At 44.7% G+C, this 18,866-nt stretch overlaps 1 protein-coding gene across 9 annotated transcripts in view; it reads right to left on the bottom strand.

Annotated features, from left to right (window-relative positions):
- Positions 1-17,344, bottom strand: part of LOC144155562 (uncharacterized) — a 44,511-nt gene extending 27,167 nt beyond the window's left edge. For 2 of the 9 annotated variants that reach the window (XM_077687082.1, XM_077687083.1), the window contains exons 1-10: positions 17,229-17,344; positions 13,162-13,388; positions 12,991-13,096; positions 11,237-11,369; positions 9,464-9,588; positions 9,148-9,224; positions 5,268-5,353; positions 4,714-4,782; positions 2,893-3,052; positions 2,741-2,804 (exon numbers count right to left, since the gene is read on the bottom strand). In XM_077687082.1, the coding sequence (XP_077543208.1) occupies positions 2,741-2,804; positions 2,893-3,052; positions 4,714-4,782; positions 5,268-5,353; positions 9,148-9,224; positions 9,464-9,588; positions 11,237-11,369; positions 12,991-13,096; positions 13,162-13,388; positions 17,229-17,297 (1,116 nt within the window). In that variant the 5' untranslated portion in view covers positions 17,298-17,344. The other 7 variants (XM_077687088.1, XM_077687089.1, XM_077687085.1 and 4 more) reach the window with 7 other exon arrangements.
- Positions 17,345-18,866: the final 1,522 nt, after the last annotated feature.

The following is an 18,866-nucleotide window of genomic DNA, read 5'->3' as shown; positions in this document are numbered from 1 at the left end:
CCCCTGCAATATATGCATGCATGTGCATGCCTGTCCACCATCCAATCCTGCCTACACTAATGGGGGAGCATAGGTTTCAGGAACTCTAGCATACTGCCACAGCAGCTGCAATGAGCTTACGCTTGCTAAACGAGAAAGTTTCTTTCTCTCACTCATTCCGTTCATGCATGAGAGATATAGACTAGATAAAATTACATAGACAGGTGGACAGAGAGAGAAAGCTTCATGAAGGAAACACCAAGGCCACTGACCTTTAACAGCTAAATGAACTTGCTGTTTTAAGTTTTACTGTTATGTGCACGACTACAGTGTTCATAGACTAGTCGTCAGGCTGCCTGGATAATGCTCTGGCTTCCGTAACAATAACTAACAACTATTTTCCTAACTGAAGCTGGCAGACAAAGATTCACACACAAACAGCCACAAGATAACTCCACTCTGACTAGTAAAATAAACTTCAGAGCAGCACACTTGTGGCCGTACAACTAGTTATTCATTATATGGAGTTTCACAACTCCCTATAGCTTTTATGTACCGAAATTCTCCTGGTTTGCCTCTTGCCTTGGGGGGCAAGCAGGATCAAAAGGATTAGCCTGCCACCTGTGAAAATAAAGTTGAAGTAGTATAAGGCTGTCTGAACTAGACTGAAGTCCTTTCATACACTTTATGTACGAAGGGACTTTGCACTGGCCATAGAGGAAATGCCATGGAAGCATCAGAGAACATTACTGAATTCAATGTTTCTTAATTTAAAAAGCGAGTGTTATTTAATAAGTTGCAGTTTACTAATGGTAAATGTTCAGCAAAGTTCAGTTTTCACCTCTTAGATGTCCCACCACTATACTTGCTCTTCGTTTACTAAGAAAATATTTGATGTGGAGTTCCGCAACTGATATATATATTGAAGAACTGTTGTATATCTAACTGTGGGAAATAAAAGGGGCTTTCTTCCTTTTAGCAGTGCTCATATGAAGCTAAAAAAAAGGGGGGGCATTTCGAGGTCATGCCTCCAATTGGCTCTCACAAAGACGTCGCAGCATAACCTTGCTGCAAGTTTTATTGTTCAGGTTAACTTCTTTGCTCCTGCTGGGTAAGAAATGGAGCAATACCGAGGTGACAGCAAGTGGACAACATAAGAACATGTTACATACATTCATACATAGGCTTTCACATAAGCTGAAGAGAACAGCCAGAAGGTGCAACATGCACGTTGCATTTTCTGCTCCATGTAAACTTGCAAAGGTCTGCCCTTCATGTTCAAAAAGCAGGAGGCTTCTTGTGCAAAGAAATGCACATAAAGGCACGCTCAAGCCCGTTCTACATGGTGCAAATTTCACCTGCGCAGCTGCGGCGCCACTCGTGCAGCAAAATGATTTATTTTCCTGTTGTCATTGCTGCAACAAATTGCCAAATTCCAAGCGCCATTCACAGGAGCTGTTCGACTTCTCCAAGCATTTGAAAATTCGCCACAGCAACAAGAATAGATTTTGCTTTACAGGCGACGCCGAAGCTGCGAATTGGCAGGCGAAATTCACGCCGTGTAGAATGGGCTTATGCGTGTAACTGGTGTTGCAAGCAAAATACCAATCAGCTGTCAGAATCTGTACACTGGGCAGACCAGGAGACGCTTCACTGAATGTGTTTGTAAGCATCATTCAGCTGTTAGCAGCAACTTCAGTGGACACTTGGTCATTATTGCAAATGCTGTGGCTGCCCACTCAACCTGGAAGGTGCATAATTCCTTAACCGCAAAAAGGAAAGAAGCGACAGAGCCGGTAGCAGCCTTGCACATTAATGAAGTGCACTTCTGAATGCCTCAGCATGTCCTCTCAAGTGATGCATAATAAGGAAGTTGCCCACCTGTATGGACGCCTGCTGTGAAGATGACTGAATTCGTCACGCAAAAAGTGCAAATTGTTTTTATTTTATCATTACTTTATTTTTTTTTGTCTATTGTACTTTTTGACACAAGCTTTGGTAAAAAAACTTGGCTTGACACCTTTGCAAACTTAACAGTTGGAAGTTGGCACCTGTCAGAGTCTTCTTTTCTTGCCTCTCCTTGCTTTGTTATTTGCACTGTGAAGTTCAGTTTCTTTTAGCCCCACAATTTTACTGAAGTAGAAAACAGAATTACTATTGTCACTCAACTTTTCGTAGTCTTGCTCAATTCTATAACAAGCCATAAATCAGCAGATCCAATCATAATAAAGGACGATTTCTTTACGCAGTACAGAAACTCTAAATTGTAGTAGCTGCTTCTTTGCATGTGATAGTATTTGGAGAGCAGCGAGCCTACATTAAGGTAATGTCACTTAAAAGCACGTGGAGACTGTCCCCTAGTCTCCCTATGATGGCAAGTCTCTCACTATCATGCATTACCTGATGCACGTAGACACCAATTAATGTGCAAGCCACTCACTAATTTGCAAGCTCTGCTGTAGCTAACCCCATTGGGGTGCCAGTGAACAATGAGAAATTCACACGCATGCATTAAGACTTGCATTGTGTGCTGACAAGTAGCAATATGATGCTGTGCAGACTGTGTCAGCTTTGGGCTCTCATTCGTACTGCCACTAATGAATATGAGCTTTGAACCTCCTGTGTTTACTTTTTCAAATGATGGTGTGCAGAAAAACAAAAGTGTGCCCTCCCCCCGCTTTTTTTTTATGGCATTACTTTTTTTCTTGTTACCTTTTAGCACGGCAGGGCCGAGGGGCCTGGGCTGTCGGTGCAAACTCACCTGGACCTTAAGCGTGAGGTTCTCCTTGTCGTTCTGGTACTTTTGTTTGAGCTCTTCGAGCAGCCTAGAGGGGAGGAAGGGGGAGAGCAGGCGTGCCGAGTTGAGTTACCACACGGGGGGAACAGAGTGGGGGCCATTTATTGCGCTCGCACCTCTTGACCTCCAGCATGGCGGTGGTGTGGAACTGGAAGGAGACCGAGTTCTGGGTGGAGATGAGCAGCTGGTCGTGCTCCTGCTGCAGCTTGGCCAGGGCCGCCTCCAGCTCCAGCTTCTCCCGCTCCAGCTGGCTCACCTGCTGGCTCAGGTGGTCCACTGCACGGGCACACCACACACATTCCCAAATCAGGAAAACAAAAGACGCACCAACCATTACGGCACTCCCCAATGCAAGATTTCAGCGCAGCTGATTAGGTGTTTTGATTGGAGTCCTCTCGGCGGTATGAACCTTTGGATTCTGGCGTCAGCAGCACTGAGCCTCGGCTCAAGTAGCTCGTTCAGCAGTAGCGGCAGACAGAGCACTTCCACCGGTTGCATCGATTATTATTTAGAAAGGGCTGGCTGAGACTATTTTGCACTAATATGGTCAAAAGAACACTATGAGTGGTGTGGCTGACGCAGAGAAACGTGTAGTGCAGCACACTGCAAACTGAGCTGGGTGTGGTGCTTCTGCATCACTTACTGGGAGATCATGGGAGGGAGCGTGTGGGTGCAAATGGGTGCGTTTCACAGAAGCCACCGTAGATAGACCTCCGCTCGGAGAACAGATGATGAGCACACCATTCTGATACCGGCTCTTAGCTGCTGCAAACAGACCTCTGCTCGTGCAACTCTGTGTTTTTCATTCACCACTCTCCTCCTTTGCTTCCCTCCTCATCCTTCAGCTTTACTCTCCTCCACTTTCCTCCTCACGCTTTCTTAGCTATCATCGTCATTCATTCCCCGCTGTGCTCTGCCTTCGCTCTTGTTCACCCTCCCTTCTGCCTCCCATCCACTTGGTTATGATGCTGTTCAACCGCAGAAATGGGTGCTTTAAAGCTCCACTCTAAAGCAATGTGCACTGTGCATTTAAGAGAAATCAGGCACCGTAACATGAAGTTAGTGGCCTTGTCTCAAACTTGTTGTGTCATCCAACACCAGGCTCTATCGCATTAGAAGGTATTTCTGAAATGCACACATGCACCACTTTCGCATATTCTCACAGAAGCGCATTATTTTACATAACGTGTTCTCCTTGCAAGGTCTTCAGATAGACTTTACTGAAATGTGCTGCACACTACCATACTAACCGCACCTCACACTCCATTTGAAAATACAGGAAGTTGACAGTCATTATTGTAACCATCAACATTAGGCACACAATTAAGCCCTTTTGTTTTATTTTTTTCACAAACTGAATAGCAGCTGGAAAAGGAAGAAGTGCGCCTCAAATGAGGATTCTGGACCCCCAACCATCATTTCTTGAAGCGGTGTTTCACCAATTTACCTACAGAAAAAACTGTTCTGCATTTACTGTTGAGGCCATTATGTACAGTGTACCATTTATCCTTGCAACGGTGTTGAAGTATGCTGGTTAGCACATGTTCAAAGAATACACACAGTACAAGGACAAGGCTGAGCAAGTGGACGCACCCGGAACTGCATGCCTACTCGATCAGTTCCATCCTTGCACTGCTCCTATTAGTCATGAATAAAACTTCTAAAAATCTTTTTTGGAGAGCTTTCATTGGCCTTGACTGCTGGCTTCCTTTGCTTGTTGACTTAAAATGCCCCTTTCAAATTTTGGTCGGCACAGTGCAGGTGAGAGATCAACAGAAGTCAACGGCACACAACAAGCCTCCCTGTGTGAAGCAGCACAGCAAAAACACATGCCACCAAGGGAAAAGAGGAGGAGATGGTTGGCGATGGTGAAACGCACACAACAGCAGCAATAATGCCGAAGCACTTTCTGCAGACTGAAATAAAGAGGCCCTCACCATAAACGCCCCTGCTCGGTGTGCACACTACGAATGGATGCTTTTCTGAAGAGGAGCCAACACAGGCAGCTAGAAAATAAAAGAGCACTGTAGCTACGTTGGTGCCTTGCAACCCAAGGTAACATCTCGTCTGACGGGTGTGCGTGCCATGCCAACAGAGCCGTGTGGATAGTCCAAACCCCTAGATTTTGTTAGGCACACAGGCATCTCCATGTCCTGCCATTATTACAGCATGATGGCTATAGGCATTACAATTGTATCCTTGTGGGTTAGCAGGGCACCTTTCACTGCAAAGCTGGCAGGTTAAGCACTGCAGGTGTTGTCGTTATCAAACTCTGTTGCAGGGTCATGCACTTGGGCACAAGCAATGCAAGATGCAGACACGTTATCACAAGAGGAGAAACTGTTCACAGTTTTGCAATGTACTGGTTTTAACTGCAGGAAGCGCCTGCTTGGAAATGCCACGCATTCATTCAAAAAAAAAAATAATAACAATGTTTAATTAGAAATAATTCTGAAGATCAGCAAGCCATGAAAGTCATTGCAGCACTCACCATCATACTTGTACTGCGACTGTGCATCTTTGAGCTGTTCAAAAAGGTCGTGTTTTTCTTGCTCTGTAGTTTTTGCTTCAGTAACGCTATAAATAAATAAAAAAGAAATTAGGTCAGACACCAGCTGCAAAACTTGTATGAGATGAATGAAGCCTAATGAGATGAACAAAAATGAAAAGATTTCACGACATGCCCGCTACTTACTGAATAACAAATACGTATAGCAGCTATTTTTGGGGGGCATGGAAAAATAGACGATTTTTGCTTCAAATCGAACGATTTTGGTGCATTTTGAATTGAATAGTTCGAATATTGTTTCCGATACTTTTCACCACGTTCTGTGGTCAATTGTGTAGAGAACAGAGAATACTGCAAGTTACCCCTTATTTGTGAAGGCTTTCATTATGCAGGTAAGTAACAGTGAAAGGATTTGCCAAAAATTTGATCTCTAAAAACTACAGGAGTGCAAATATTCAAAACTTTCAAATAATGAAGTGAACAACATGATATTCAATTTGGCTTCAAACCGGATAGCACTACTTGAAAACTTCAAACATTTTTAAAGAGTTTCGAAGTTTAAAAACGCGAATGAACAGTTTAAATGAACTCAGCTGCATGAAATTATGCCTTGTTGATAACGAAAAACGCCCCACTATAAACACAGGCAAACTGTATTCTCTGAAACTAGTTAAAACTAGTTTGCCACCGGATGTATTGCACTTTGAGCGCTAGTGACCAACCGCTGAAAGCATGCACTGGCTTTCCCCGCTAGCAATGGTGACAAGACAGGAGGGGAAACGTCAACCACATAATGTCAAAAGTGGTCCTAAGTTAAAGGAGCCATGAAGACAAAATACAAGTTGGGTTTATTAGAAAGACTGCTTAGTCCCGATAACAATGATACCAATATCATCGCAATCTTTGAACAAATAACGGAGATATTATAGAAAACGTGTGAAGCCGTGGCGAACCCTCAGCCAATTTCCCGCAACTTTTCTATGACGTCACGGAACCTTGTTTGTGCGATTGGCGGTTGCCTAACTGACCTGTCGCGACGACATGTGACTGGACGTCTGTAATGGGACGTCTGTCTGTAACTGGACGTCTGCAGTTAACGCACTGAAAATTATATTTTATTGTTGGCCCGTATGACGTCATTCTTGCTCATAAGAGTCATAACACGTCACTATGGCGCAAAATTTGAAAGTTTTTAAATACTTCTTGCTTTTTTTTCGTTAAAAAAAATCTTTTGGGGCTTTAATGAAGCTGAGTGAGATACTGAATCCTAGTTCTTTCAAATTACATGAAGTTCTATTTTCTCTTCATGGCTGCTAGTGGCATCTGTTGCAGGAGAAGACTGGCGAACATGATCACTGCACAGCCCGGGAAAGAGTTTCGGCCACTATCATTTCGTCCATCAAGTGCTGCTACCCTCTCCTTCGTTACCACAGCAACAAAGCTTTGTAGTCCGCATCGGTTTTCATTGTGACATTACCTGGTTGCGTAGTCCGCATCGGTTTTCATTGTGACATTACCTGGTTGCTCGGCCGTGTGTGCCGCAATGGGTCGTTTCGCTTCCTATATATGTTTTTTTTCATGCAGCCAACTAAATTCTCATGCTTCAGTTTGAGCATCCTGATATCGCGGTAGCGCTAAATCTGGTCTGGTCAACACTCTCTAGATAAAGAAGTCTAGCTGCACACTGACCTCATCCCGTTTTCCAATCAAATAATGCACAAAGTGGATTTTTCTTCCCCTTGTAATGTTTCTTACAGGTTAAAAACCGATAGACATGCTTAGCTTTGTACTCCTATCCTGGTATTTGAATCTTCCCTCCACTCCAGCCTCCAGCGGAGGAGATCCTTGAAATCGACTTCCCCATGTGTAAGCAAAGCGGAATCCTCCCCTCAGCCGAGTGGAGGGAGCAAATAGAGTGGAGGAGGGACTCGGAATACGGCCCCTAGACACCAAGAAGGGACTGACACCACGGCACTGGTGAAGCAAGTTGGCAGACTATGCACGTTTATTATGGCGCGAGCAATAGATGGGATATGTCGGCAACACTTTGTGTCGTTGATCTGTGGACACAATGACAGAAGGACAGAAAACGACAAAGTGTGTGTGGAGAGGTGGACATCAAGCCAAGCCCCTAGCCAGTAGCTTACTGCCTGCAGTGGTGTTACACTCGCATCACTGTCACTGCCTAATGTGCCCCTCGTCTGGCTTCTTTACTAGTCTCGTCACCCCTTGTGAATGTTGTAAAATGGAGTGTGACGTGAGTGCAGTGCCGAGTAGGCGGCAAAACAGGGTGAAATCAGAATGACGGCAACAAAATGCCGATACTGGTGGACCATCAAAAGAGCAACAGGCAGCCAGTCCCGCTGCTAAAGCGAGCAAACAAGGTCACTGTGACCTTTGCTCTACACACAGATCATAAGAGCACCTGGATATAGCCGATAATAAACCTTGAGATCTTGAGGAAAGTGAGGGAGCGCGCCCTTCATCCTGCACAAAATTAAAGTTGCCTCCGTACATTTCTTTTATCTAGGATTTTGCTAACTTGGGCTAGTTGATACATGATCTAGAAAGGAAATAAATGGTGCACACAAAGCACCACAGAAAAACCAGGCCATGAGAAACTTGTTTTCAAAATGCAGCCAGTAAAACAAATCAAACCAAGTAAAAGTAAAAAAAGCACCACTCACAAAATTAAACCACTTGAAGAGTAAACAACAAAGGAACCAAGCACCTGGGAGAAAAAAAGAGGGATGAGAAATTAAGAGAAGGGCACAATGCACAAGAAACACAAGATAATTTTATGAGTTCAAATGTTTTTCCATGCAAGCAGGCTGTGTGTAATGATTTTTACTTTTGGGGGCTAAGATCAACAACTTTTAGCTTTACATTTATGCAGCAACATTCAGCATTTCGAAAAGCTTGCAGCTCTACTCAATGACATAGGGTAAAGGATGTTTTCCGAATTTTCATAAATAAGGTTTCACATTACTTAGAGTCAGTATCAAAATACCTTTGAAATAAGTTTTGGGAGAAAAAAAAACAGCATCTATGGGAGTTATTTCATGATTTAAGCAGGTTTTTTTTTTATGTGATAGCTCAAGTCATTCGTATTAACTTAAAGTAACCCTGAAACACTGCCAAATTCACTTTTTTCATCGTGCCTGGAAGCACTGAGAAACCCATAGTGAATGCCAGCATTTTCCATATGTAAAAAACTTTCGCTCTAATGATGTTAATCATGGCTTCCTTAATGCAAGCCCCTTGCGAATGATCACACCAATCGCAGCACTTCTGCTACTAAGTACTATATGTTGAGAGAAATGCAGGTGTGCTGCTAAGGAACAAACGACCCACAATCCGAATTCCACAAGATGATGATGATGAAGTGATTGTTGGGGGGGGGGGGGGGGGGGAGGGGGGAAAGAGGCCGGTAACTGTCTGGCAAAAGTTGCCAGGTGTCCTGCATGCTTGATCGCTACAAAATTTACTCAAATTGCACTTAATTTTATTCATAAGGTGCACACAAATAAGGTGCCCATGCCTTCAGTGTAGTACATAACAAATAAATAAAATAACAATTAAAATAAAATCTGTACAGCATTGAAATAGATGAGTTTACAACATACCATCCAACAAAACACGCAATTACAGTTTCATGAGAAACGAAATTTCACAGCATGTACTTTGTGCAGGGTGCTATAGGTAAATGGGCTGCTGATAATAGTGTAAGAAAGGTAATGACAGCATTCCCCACTGCTGTCTGCGCTTGCAAGTGAAGGCAGCATGATGAAAACTTTTGAGCACATCAAACATGGTGTAGCTATACTGTCGCACAAAGACTGCTGCTTCTCCAACCACTTACCACTTTTCATACTGTTTCAACCTTGTGTTTTCTTCAGACACCCGTTCAACACTCTGCTGCAGCTCCTTCATGACTTCCTGTAGTTTCGAAAAACGCACAGCAAAACGAGTTTAACTTCATTTCACGCACCACAATACGGAATGTAGGCGGGCCAGTTGGTACATATCGGAGCCCGAAACAGTACGCAAAAACACGGCAACAAAACAGCACAAGGACGCAGCGCCATGTCCATGTGGTTGTCTGTCGCGTGTTTTTGCGCGCTGATTCGTGCGTCATACTAAAAACAGCGCCTGCAGTTCTTAAATGTGGTACTCACCGAAATTCCTTCGAACTGCTTTAGTTTAGTGGTCAGTGATTTTATCCGGTCCTTGTATGTTAGCAGTTCGTGCTTCATAGCATAGTTGTCCTGCAGCAACGATGCCAATTGCTGGCAATTGCACCCTGGGTAAACAAAGAGTCTGCATTAACTTCAAACCCTCCTAGACTTTGCTCAGCCTGTTTTGCAATGAGAAAATGCTTCAGGCGTGTTTCAATGCCAGCGGTGGAAGTGGGCATGGGCATTTCGGGGTAGCCCTGTAAGCGGTGCAAGTCAGACATGGGGCAGATTTGTAGCAGTCAGGATTAAATTGTTGAACAGCTCAGGAGTAGAAAATCAGGGTCCTGCAGCAGCATAGTTACATTCGGAAGTAAGCCACCCCAGCTAGTATGGTCTAATCAGCAGATGTTCTCGAATAAATTTTCTAATATGTATTCATCATGATCTAATGCCCTCTCAAAATTTCCGAATACCTTAGTTTTATAATTCCCCTAGCCCATTGTATCAATGTGGTATGCATGGAGTAAGTGTCAAATACTAGGCACAGTTATAGCAACAGGTTGATTCAAGTTAGGTTAGGAGGTTCAGCGAACCAGGTAAAACAAGTGTGCACAACATTTTTAACTAGACAAATTTTGTGAAAGCCCAGAGAAATAGGCCCCTTTTCCATTATGTGGATTTGGAACTTACGAAACGGCAGCAATAAAAGTGTAGCGGCCACAATTGAACCGTCCGTTCGCGCTTAACATCGCCTAGTCCAAACCGCCACCGATTCAATTCTTTATTCGAGACGCATGACTGTTTGCACTTCGGGGGGGGGCAACAGAGTCTGGCAGCACCACCTCTGGCAATAGAGGCTAGGCAGTGCCTGTCCGTCATCATATCTTTTGCTTCATTTTCATCAAGCCTTTGTGGCTTTGCGTAAGCATTTTTTTCAAGGTATGAATATTTTTAATGCATCATTATGCATTGCTAGTGATCCTCAACATGAAACATCTTGTGGCTCTTTAATTCTTCGAGGTGCGATTGTCGCACAGAACCTCCTTTGTGTCAGCACAGTCATCACAATGTCATCCCATGCAGCAACATAAACTGTCTTTGTTTTGGGCTGCATGTTCTGCTGGCAACACCTTCTTGAGGCGCACAGTGACGTAGGCACTGTTTGATAAGTGAAACGTGTTCACACCTAGACAGAGGTGGCCCTTTAAATTATCTTCTGTCACATGCAGTAAAACAGTTCAAACGGGTCACACCGATTGGTGAAATTTCCCACCAACAAAACAATGGAAGCTGCTGAAATAAAACAGCCCTTTCACTTTTTTATTTATTAAAATTTCGGACCCAATGCACACAGGAAACACCTGGGCTATGAGGTGCGCAATCTAATGGAGGACTTTGGATTAATTACGACCAGCTCGGGCTCTTTAACGTGCACCTATCATGTTCACAGGACCTTTTGTTCCGTGCCTTCATCGGATCAATAACGTCTGGTATGCCCTCGATTTGAACCATTGAGTTCGTCCATAAAAGCACACAAAGCTGCATTGTATCCCAATGATGGCAATGTCATTTGGAAAGTTTTATAAGGCGGGTGTCATTTTCCAATGTCAGCAGCCTATCAAAATTCAAGGCAACTTGCACCACAAATAGCCTAAACTGCCATCCTCCCCTTGCTGTTCAACGACCGGATGTGCTGCCTGTTATTGCCAGTTTAAATTATTACTCTTTTTATGCACATCCTTTCATAGCTCCATGGTGTGCAGCTTTACTCACCAGAAGAATTCTGTGAAGGCTTTGGTGGGCTCTCCTGTGATATGTGCAGCTTCCACAGCTGGGGGCCCTCTCCTTTGCCGTCTCCGAAGTCCTTGGAGCCTCGAGATCCCTCTCTTGATTTCACTTTTTTGGGCTTCAAAAGAAATGCAAATGATGAGAGGCTCTACCTCCAAATGAATGCACTGGCAACAGCAGGCCCATGCTCTTTCCAATCCCACTCTTGCCTCCTCGCTTGTTAAAACTATGCCCGGCTGTTCTTCACCCATCCCGCACCTCTGGTCCCCTTCTTTTCCTTATGGCTATGCGATCTTTCATACCATCTCTTGTGCCACCATTAAAGGGCACTGCACTGGCTCAAAACTGTGCAAGATGCATGACCTGGGGCTGGTTACTTGCATTACAGATGCTGGCCCCGCGGCTGGTATTTTTGTTTTATTATCATTCGAAAGCACATTAACATTAAATGACACGTTGTTACAGTGCCAGAAACTGAAGAAAAAGTATGTTGAGAAATGCCGACAGTTGTTGAAATACCAAAGAGTCAAAACCTAGAGACAAGGTCAGAGGAAAGCGGAAATATTCTAACTTTAACTGTTGTTTTGGTAGTGTACTGCAAAATTGCAGTGCTGCTGTAAATAAAGCATTTACAAACGTGGTGTCATACAGGGTGTTTCAGGGAAGGCTTTAATAATTTTAAAAAATAGGCTTTCCGAGTTAAAACTGCTTTTCTTGCGCGAAGTGATCAGGGGCCATGGCGGACGCAATAAGACGAGTTCCAATTGCTATGTAAGGGCAACAATTAACTAGCACTTGTTAATTAACTTTTTTCATTGTCACAGTTACGTGTGCAATTGTAATGTGGAAATTGTAGAGAATCATCAGTCAATGCACTAGCCACGTTAGATTTGCGAAAATGTAATTGTCCGCAGACCTATTGCCTCAGTACTTCAGTCTTCCGGACGCACGCATCTGGAGAGCGGTGGCTGCAAACAGCCGCAAATGACAAAGCCTGCAGAAAGATATGTCGGCCAGAACTTCAAGTTCGTAGTCCATTTTTGGGAGGGAACAGCTAGTAACTGCCTCTTGTGCTCCTAATACTGCTACACAGTAATTTCAGTTCGTATAAGCAGCGAAAAGTGCAGGCATTGCAAATGAGATGGCAGCCAAGTCTTGAATGCAGTGAAGAAGAACTGAAAAGAATCTTTTAATCAGTTCAAATGGCAATACTTCTGGTGGCAACCCAGCAACTGTGAACTTCATACTACATTGAGCTGCATCCTCTTGGGCTGACCATAAGACGTGTCTGCTCTATGAGAAAAATTTCTTGGCTCAATTTTACTCTGGCTGGCCTCGCTGCTCTGCTCTTGTCAACATTGTCCTTCTGTTTTAGAACCTAGAACATACGACGTGTCCCTATATGATTCTCCTTTTGCATTTCAATAATACACAAACAAAGTGTAATTCAAAAATAGGCAAATGTATGACTTTGTCAATAACTTTAAGGCCATTCCAAGAATAAGTGTGAGCTGGTCCGGACTCACATTTACTCTTGGGATTGCTCAAACACCAGACTGCATATAAATCGTTTCATTTTACATGATTAGGTGTTCAGTCTTCACGCTCTGTGTTGAATGGCTTGTGCTCCATACCATAACATAACTGAGTGGAAAGCATGGCTAGCACAAATATGCATTTTATTTGCAATGATCCGCTTATGAAAAAACAAAAAACAGCATGCAAAGAAGGTTTTCTACCTTGATGGGCTTGGTGTAGAGAACTTCCAGCTGCTTAGGGGGCAGAGGAGGCGGTGGTGTTCCCGGACTGGACCCACACTCGTGCTTTGGCTGAATGGTGGAGTAGCTGCGCCCATTGAAGATTCACACATTAAACACATCGCGGTGCCCGACAGAGGGGCAGGTCCTTACAGTGCCTCCTCCGGAGCCTGGTCGAGGCCCGCCTGGTCGAAGCTGGGGTTGGTGACAATGTTGATGGCCGAGGTGCGCCGCTCGGGCGGGACAGGGATGTCCACGGCAATGGGGAAGCGGGGGCCTGGCCCGGACATAGCTGGGCGCGTCGGCTCCAGGCTGGCTCCTGGCACTGCCAGCAGGCTGATGGCTGGCAGCAGGGCGCACGCTACGGGAGAGCGCAGCAGCTGCAAAACGGGCAGCGGTGGCTCTGTGAACTACTGCCAACATGTGGATAACCTTGCTCTTGGCCCCTTTGATGTTTCTGTACAGCTATTTCCTGCCCGAGAAAAGTGCAAATGTTTGCCATTTTTCAATTAAACTTATACTTCATAGTCAGCACTGTGTCCATCCCCATTTCGAGTCTAATGGTACCTTCATCTGGAATGCACCAGTGGAGTCGCTCAATCCCAGAGTGCAGCGAGCCATCATCATTTCCAATCCCTGATGCTGAAATGCCTTGTAGTATCACCACCATTGTGTCCCAGCTGAAGGTTTCATAAGCATGCACTGTTATTTACTGAAGTACACCTTGCCAACTAGCCCGGTCAGTCACTTTACTTAGCTTTTGCCACTCATGGGGCAGTAACAGACGCTGGGAAGGGTGCACCAAACAAGAATTTGGCATTTTGCCTCATTATGGTGATAATTCTGCCCGTATGCTCATCGCAAAAGTATGTTTTCCGCTTTAAGTGTGGAAAGGGGTTTCGTATACATGAACTGCCCACAGCAACCAGTTCAAAAAAAGCAGAACCTAGACGGCACCTTTGAATTTTCCATATTGCTTGACTCAATTCTAGACAGCTTCAGTTTTCTCCCAGTTTCAGTCTCTGTAGTTTAGTGGGCTAACCCCGGTTTGCGCATTAGACGTGTGCATTCCAGTTTGCACCGAGATAACAGATAACAAAGTGCAAGGAGTGCAAGGGTGCAGTGCAAGGAGATAACAGATAACGAAGACAGAAGGGTGTGAGAGCAAGGGCACCCTTAATCCCCCTCTGCATGCCTGAGGTAAATAGGAGGAGGAAGATGTCCTCTTCTACCTCCTTTTCCCGCAATCGGACGGCAAGGAGGACAGTAGGGCACATAAACCCTTGACTTAACGTTTCATTGCAATGGAAAACAGGCATCGTAGGGCCACTAGCCTCTCTTTTCTCGTTATATGCCGCCTTTTCGTGTGAAAAATTCAAACAACCAAATGTACTCCATCCAAAGCATTGATCAAATAAAGCCACTTTTTTTCAAGCACACACACTGTGAAATGAGAGACCATGCCATGCAACCATGACCCGAGAAAAGAAGAAAGCTGAGCAAAAATATTTTATCGACAGTGCACGAGATGGCATTCAGGCAGTTTTTATCTCCTGCCAACAAGGTTTCCATGTTGCATATTACGTGCTGTGAACTGTTTACTAAAAAAAAGAAAACAGGCAGAAGCCATCTTCAACAGCCCATGCGGCGCTACTAGCATTCTTCTAGTTTTGTGAAAGATTTATGTTGACGAACTGCCCCCTTTCTCTGACCTCCAACCAACCCTCAGCTCTCTCCACCCTCCTCAGGGTGAAGGTCACATAGGCCCTCCGCTCTATACTCCATGCACCCTCCTTGGTGTGAAGTTCAAATTGGCACTCTACCACAAGAAGATGGTTAGACAGAAAACAAAACAGTTAAGCAGATACGGACAGACCAAACAATTGCATGAAGCGCCCCAAAAATGCTACATATTACCATTCAAAATCAGGTTCAGAACCATACTGATTCTAGCCCTTATAATTGATTGACTGGGGTGCTTAACGTGCCAAAGCTACACTTGGACTATGAGGCGCACCCGCAGTGGAAGGCTCCGGTTTACTTTTTTTACCACCTGGGGGTTCTTTAACGTGCGCCGAAATATCGACACGCGGGTGTTTTCGCTTTTCGCCTGCGTCAGAAAAACTGCCACCGCGGCTAGGATCGAATTCACGTCCTCGGGCTCAGCAGCACAACGCCTTAGCCACTGAGCCATTGCAGCAGGTTGCCCATTATAGTGAAGCATCACTGTTACAATACAGACGTGGGCTGAAGCTTGGCTGAAGCACGCGGTGTTCTTCTTCTTTTTCATCTGTTTTTGGATATCCAAATGTGCCATGGCAGTCCATGCTGAACTGATTAACTAAATAGATCAGGTGCGTTGATTTAGACGTAATTTGTCCTGTTTCTCCCAACCCAATACCCGCAAAAAAACTTTTGCATCCCTCTTTTAGGAAATGAGACCACATGAATTCACCACAGTTAAGACGATTGGTCAGAGTAACCCAATTCTTGTGACTTAATTAGATGAAGCTGCCATATATCAATGTTCCAGAGTCTCTTATTAATATGTCTTCAATGCTTCACTTACAAATTAGGATTTTATGCACCGAAGCTACACCCAAACTACGAGATGCATCATGGTGAAGGGCTATGGATTAATTTCAACCACCGAAATCTCAACACATGGCTATTTTCTTCCTCCTTCACTGGTATCCCACTTTGGACCACAGTAGCGTCACTAAGCTTATTTAGTGACACTAGACCACAGGAGTCTCGTCCCATTAGACTAAATGCCTCCAAGTTCCAGATTGATTGTATAAGAGACTACATTGCTGCAGTTCAATCTGATTTATTAGCGCTGCGGCTAGCATTTGATCCACAGATAACTATAATCGTTGCTAAAGTTCCAGCCCAGATCAAGAACACCTCCCAACTCATGGTGAGAGCAGTCTGTCTTGATGTTTACCAAACTGGCAGAATCGCTTCCGCTCACTGACTAGCCAGAGTCCCTGGTAATTATTAATTACTATAAATAATCACCGACCGATGATCGTACCCAACTCCAGCGATGGCTACATCTGGACAAAACTTTAATGATGATTACAGTTACGTTCAAACCTCATGTCTGCTTCACAACTCAGTCTGTTTGTATTTTTACCCAATGGGTCAAATTGCTTCTGCTCAATGATAGCTAGTCACTGGTCAATTACGGATGATCAAGCGTAACTCTGGCATGACTAGCGATGCTTAGAGCTTTGTCTGGATGTAATGCTAGACAGAGCCGGCCCCCTTACTTCTCTAAAAAACTGCGTGTACAGGCACGTATGTGATATAGGGTAATACGCATGTTAGTGCGTATTCTTGCCACATAGCTCACCGGAAGAAGCTAATTGAGAAAGAAAGAAAAAATTCAGGTACCAAAACAGCTGCAACCAGCAAGCAATAAGTTGGGGGATGCGTAAGAGTGTGGTTGGGGGGAGTGAGTGAGAGAGAGGGCTGCACTGCAATTGCACTGCCTTGCAACGCGTGCATTTCCCCGTTGTATTCATAGTACCAGTTACTGTGTAGATTCCTAGATCCGGTCGTTGGCCCAACGGAAAAAGCTCCACCACAACGGCACAGCCCGGAGTTGCACGTGTACAGAGGGGCTAGGCCAATAAAACATTACGTTTGCGATGGATAATAATAACGTTTTGTCTAAGTTACGTCGTCCGTACCCGTTAAACGCTTAAACGTCCATTCAGCACTTGTTGACTTTTTTCTCGTTGATCGCGCAATTTTCAAAATTCTAAAAAGGCCAAAACCACTCCTCCATTTATTTTATTTTCTTTTTGCTAAAAACTAAACAGCAGTAAAATATGCTGCGGCAAAAAGAAAAAAAAATCGATACGATTCGCTTGGTTTCCAGCACCGTCCTCCGCAAACAAATCGCGGCGCGAAAAGTCGGAGCTTCACAACCGGTTACCACGAGCAATTAAGGGCATCACACTTCAGTAATTTCTTGCACGTTACATATGAGCATGCGATAACGTTTGCTCTCACTTCCGGGGATCCGTTTTCTCAGGAAATAAACATCTTGCCACACTACCGGGAGAAGTCAATCGATCGACTCGCAGTACTTCCGCATCCTTAGGATGCAGTTGCGCTGCTGGCACGGCTGCTCACAACACCGTCTGACTACGCCGGCACGTTGCACGAGCACTCGCATCGGTGCCACGAAACATAAAATCTCAGCATACCTTTTCCTGTGCGCGCCTTTTCTTTTTCGAGGACAGCGTCGGTGTGCAGTAAACGGCTCCCTCCTCCATCACACCACTACGGAGGCGTTACCATGACAACGAAAACAGAATGGTGAGAATTTTTGGGACAGGCAGTTTATTTCAAAATTGAAGCGCGCAAAAAAGGAAAGAAAAACACTGGTGATTTAATAGCTTATTTCAACTTTGGTTTAGCAAGCCTGTTTTTTTTTTTAGTTGCAGCAAAAAACCCAAAAAACATACGCCGGAGCATCGCCGCCGGAGTCACGAGCACAGAATTGACAGAATCGGGTAGACGGGCCTCGAGGTCCCCGCAAGCTGCAATCTTTCCGCAGACATGTGCGGTTAATTTATAGATTGCAGTGTGTACCAACAGCGCGAAGATTCCCAGGCCACGAGCTGGCGTGCATGCGCAGGAGGATCGAGCGGGCACGTCGACGTCTCCGTAGGCCTTGGCATGTGGAGGTCTTGTCTTTTGTGAACCTTTTGTTCACAAATGTTTCGATTTACATGGTGCTGTGCCGTGAGCACGGACGCCGGGCAAGCCTCGGCCTTAAGGTGCTTCGCCCCTAAAAATACCATGTGCTAGCGACTCCCCACGGTCCCCCTGTATGTAGTTTGGTTTTATTAACTGAGCAACTGCAATTCAGGAACCCAACTTCCCAAGTTTGGGGACATCACGTGACGAAGCCAGGCGAAGCCACTCTTGGGCTACGAGTAGGGTGTCCCGTTTTGGCCACGACAGTCCCGTTTTTCGGGTCTGCTTCTGCCGTCCCGTCTTTTATCCCTATAAACAATAACGGCCCCTTTTTTAAGGACTGCATAGTTTCAAAATTGGCACCAAGGAAGTTGATCAAACCAAACGTGTGCCGGATTACTACAAGTATATTTTACAAATACGACCAGAAGTACAGGGTGTTGCGACGATAATTGGAACACTAGAATTTTTCCTGAGTTCACCGCTGCTCTGTTCGCGCTCAAACTTGCCACGAAGGTCACAATTTGTGGTCTATTTTGTTTCATACCGGGAACAACGATGGTACTTACCTGTGTAAACTGAAAATAAAAAACGATTTTCGCCTATGGGAAAATGGCGGCTGATTTGAACGTGCGAGCCAGTGCAAGTTTATGTTGGAACGACGTAATTACCTGCAGAGTGAAACGCACGTTTGGGATTCACGTACTGAGCCAAATGGTGGAGCAGACGATCAGAAAATTCACCTAGAAATGAGCCAGCAGACGATCAGAAAACCCGGTTTTCGGGCTCGCACGTCCAAATCACCGCCATTTTCCCATAGGCGAAAATCATTTTTATTTTCAGGATAAACAGGTAAGTACCGTCGTCGTTCCCGGTGTCAAACAAAATAGACCACAAAATGCGACCTTCGTGTGAAGTTTGAGCGCAATCAGAGTGGTTGTTCGCTCAGGAAAAATGTTTAAAGTGTTCCAATTACTGTCGCAACACACTGTACTTTAAAATGTTTACCAAGTGAGCAATATTTAGATCTATTCTTACCAAAGAACGCTTTGAAGTTTCTTGCCAACAACGAATTCGAGGTGGCATTATTTCACCAGTGGGCTGTTGTCAAGCGAAACACTGAAAAGAAACTAGAACATGGG

The sequence above is a fragment of the Haemaphysalis longicornis genome, unplaced genomic scaffold (assembly GCF_048455015.1).
Source record: "Haemaphysalis longicornis isolate Haplotype H1 unplaced genomic scaffold, Haemaphysalis longicornis Haplotype H1 scaffold_1, whole genome shotgun sequence".
NCBI lineage: Eukaryota > Metazoa > Arthropoda > Arachnida > Ixodida > Ixodidae > Haemaphysalis > Haemaphysalis longicornis.
The sequence above is the reverse complement of the archived record's forward strand: the minus strand, read 5'-3'. Positions and strand labels throughout refer to the sequence as shown.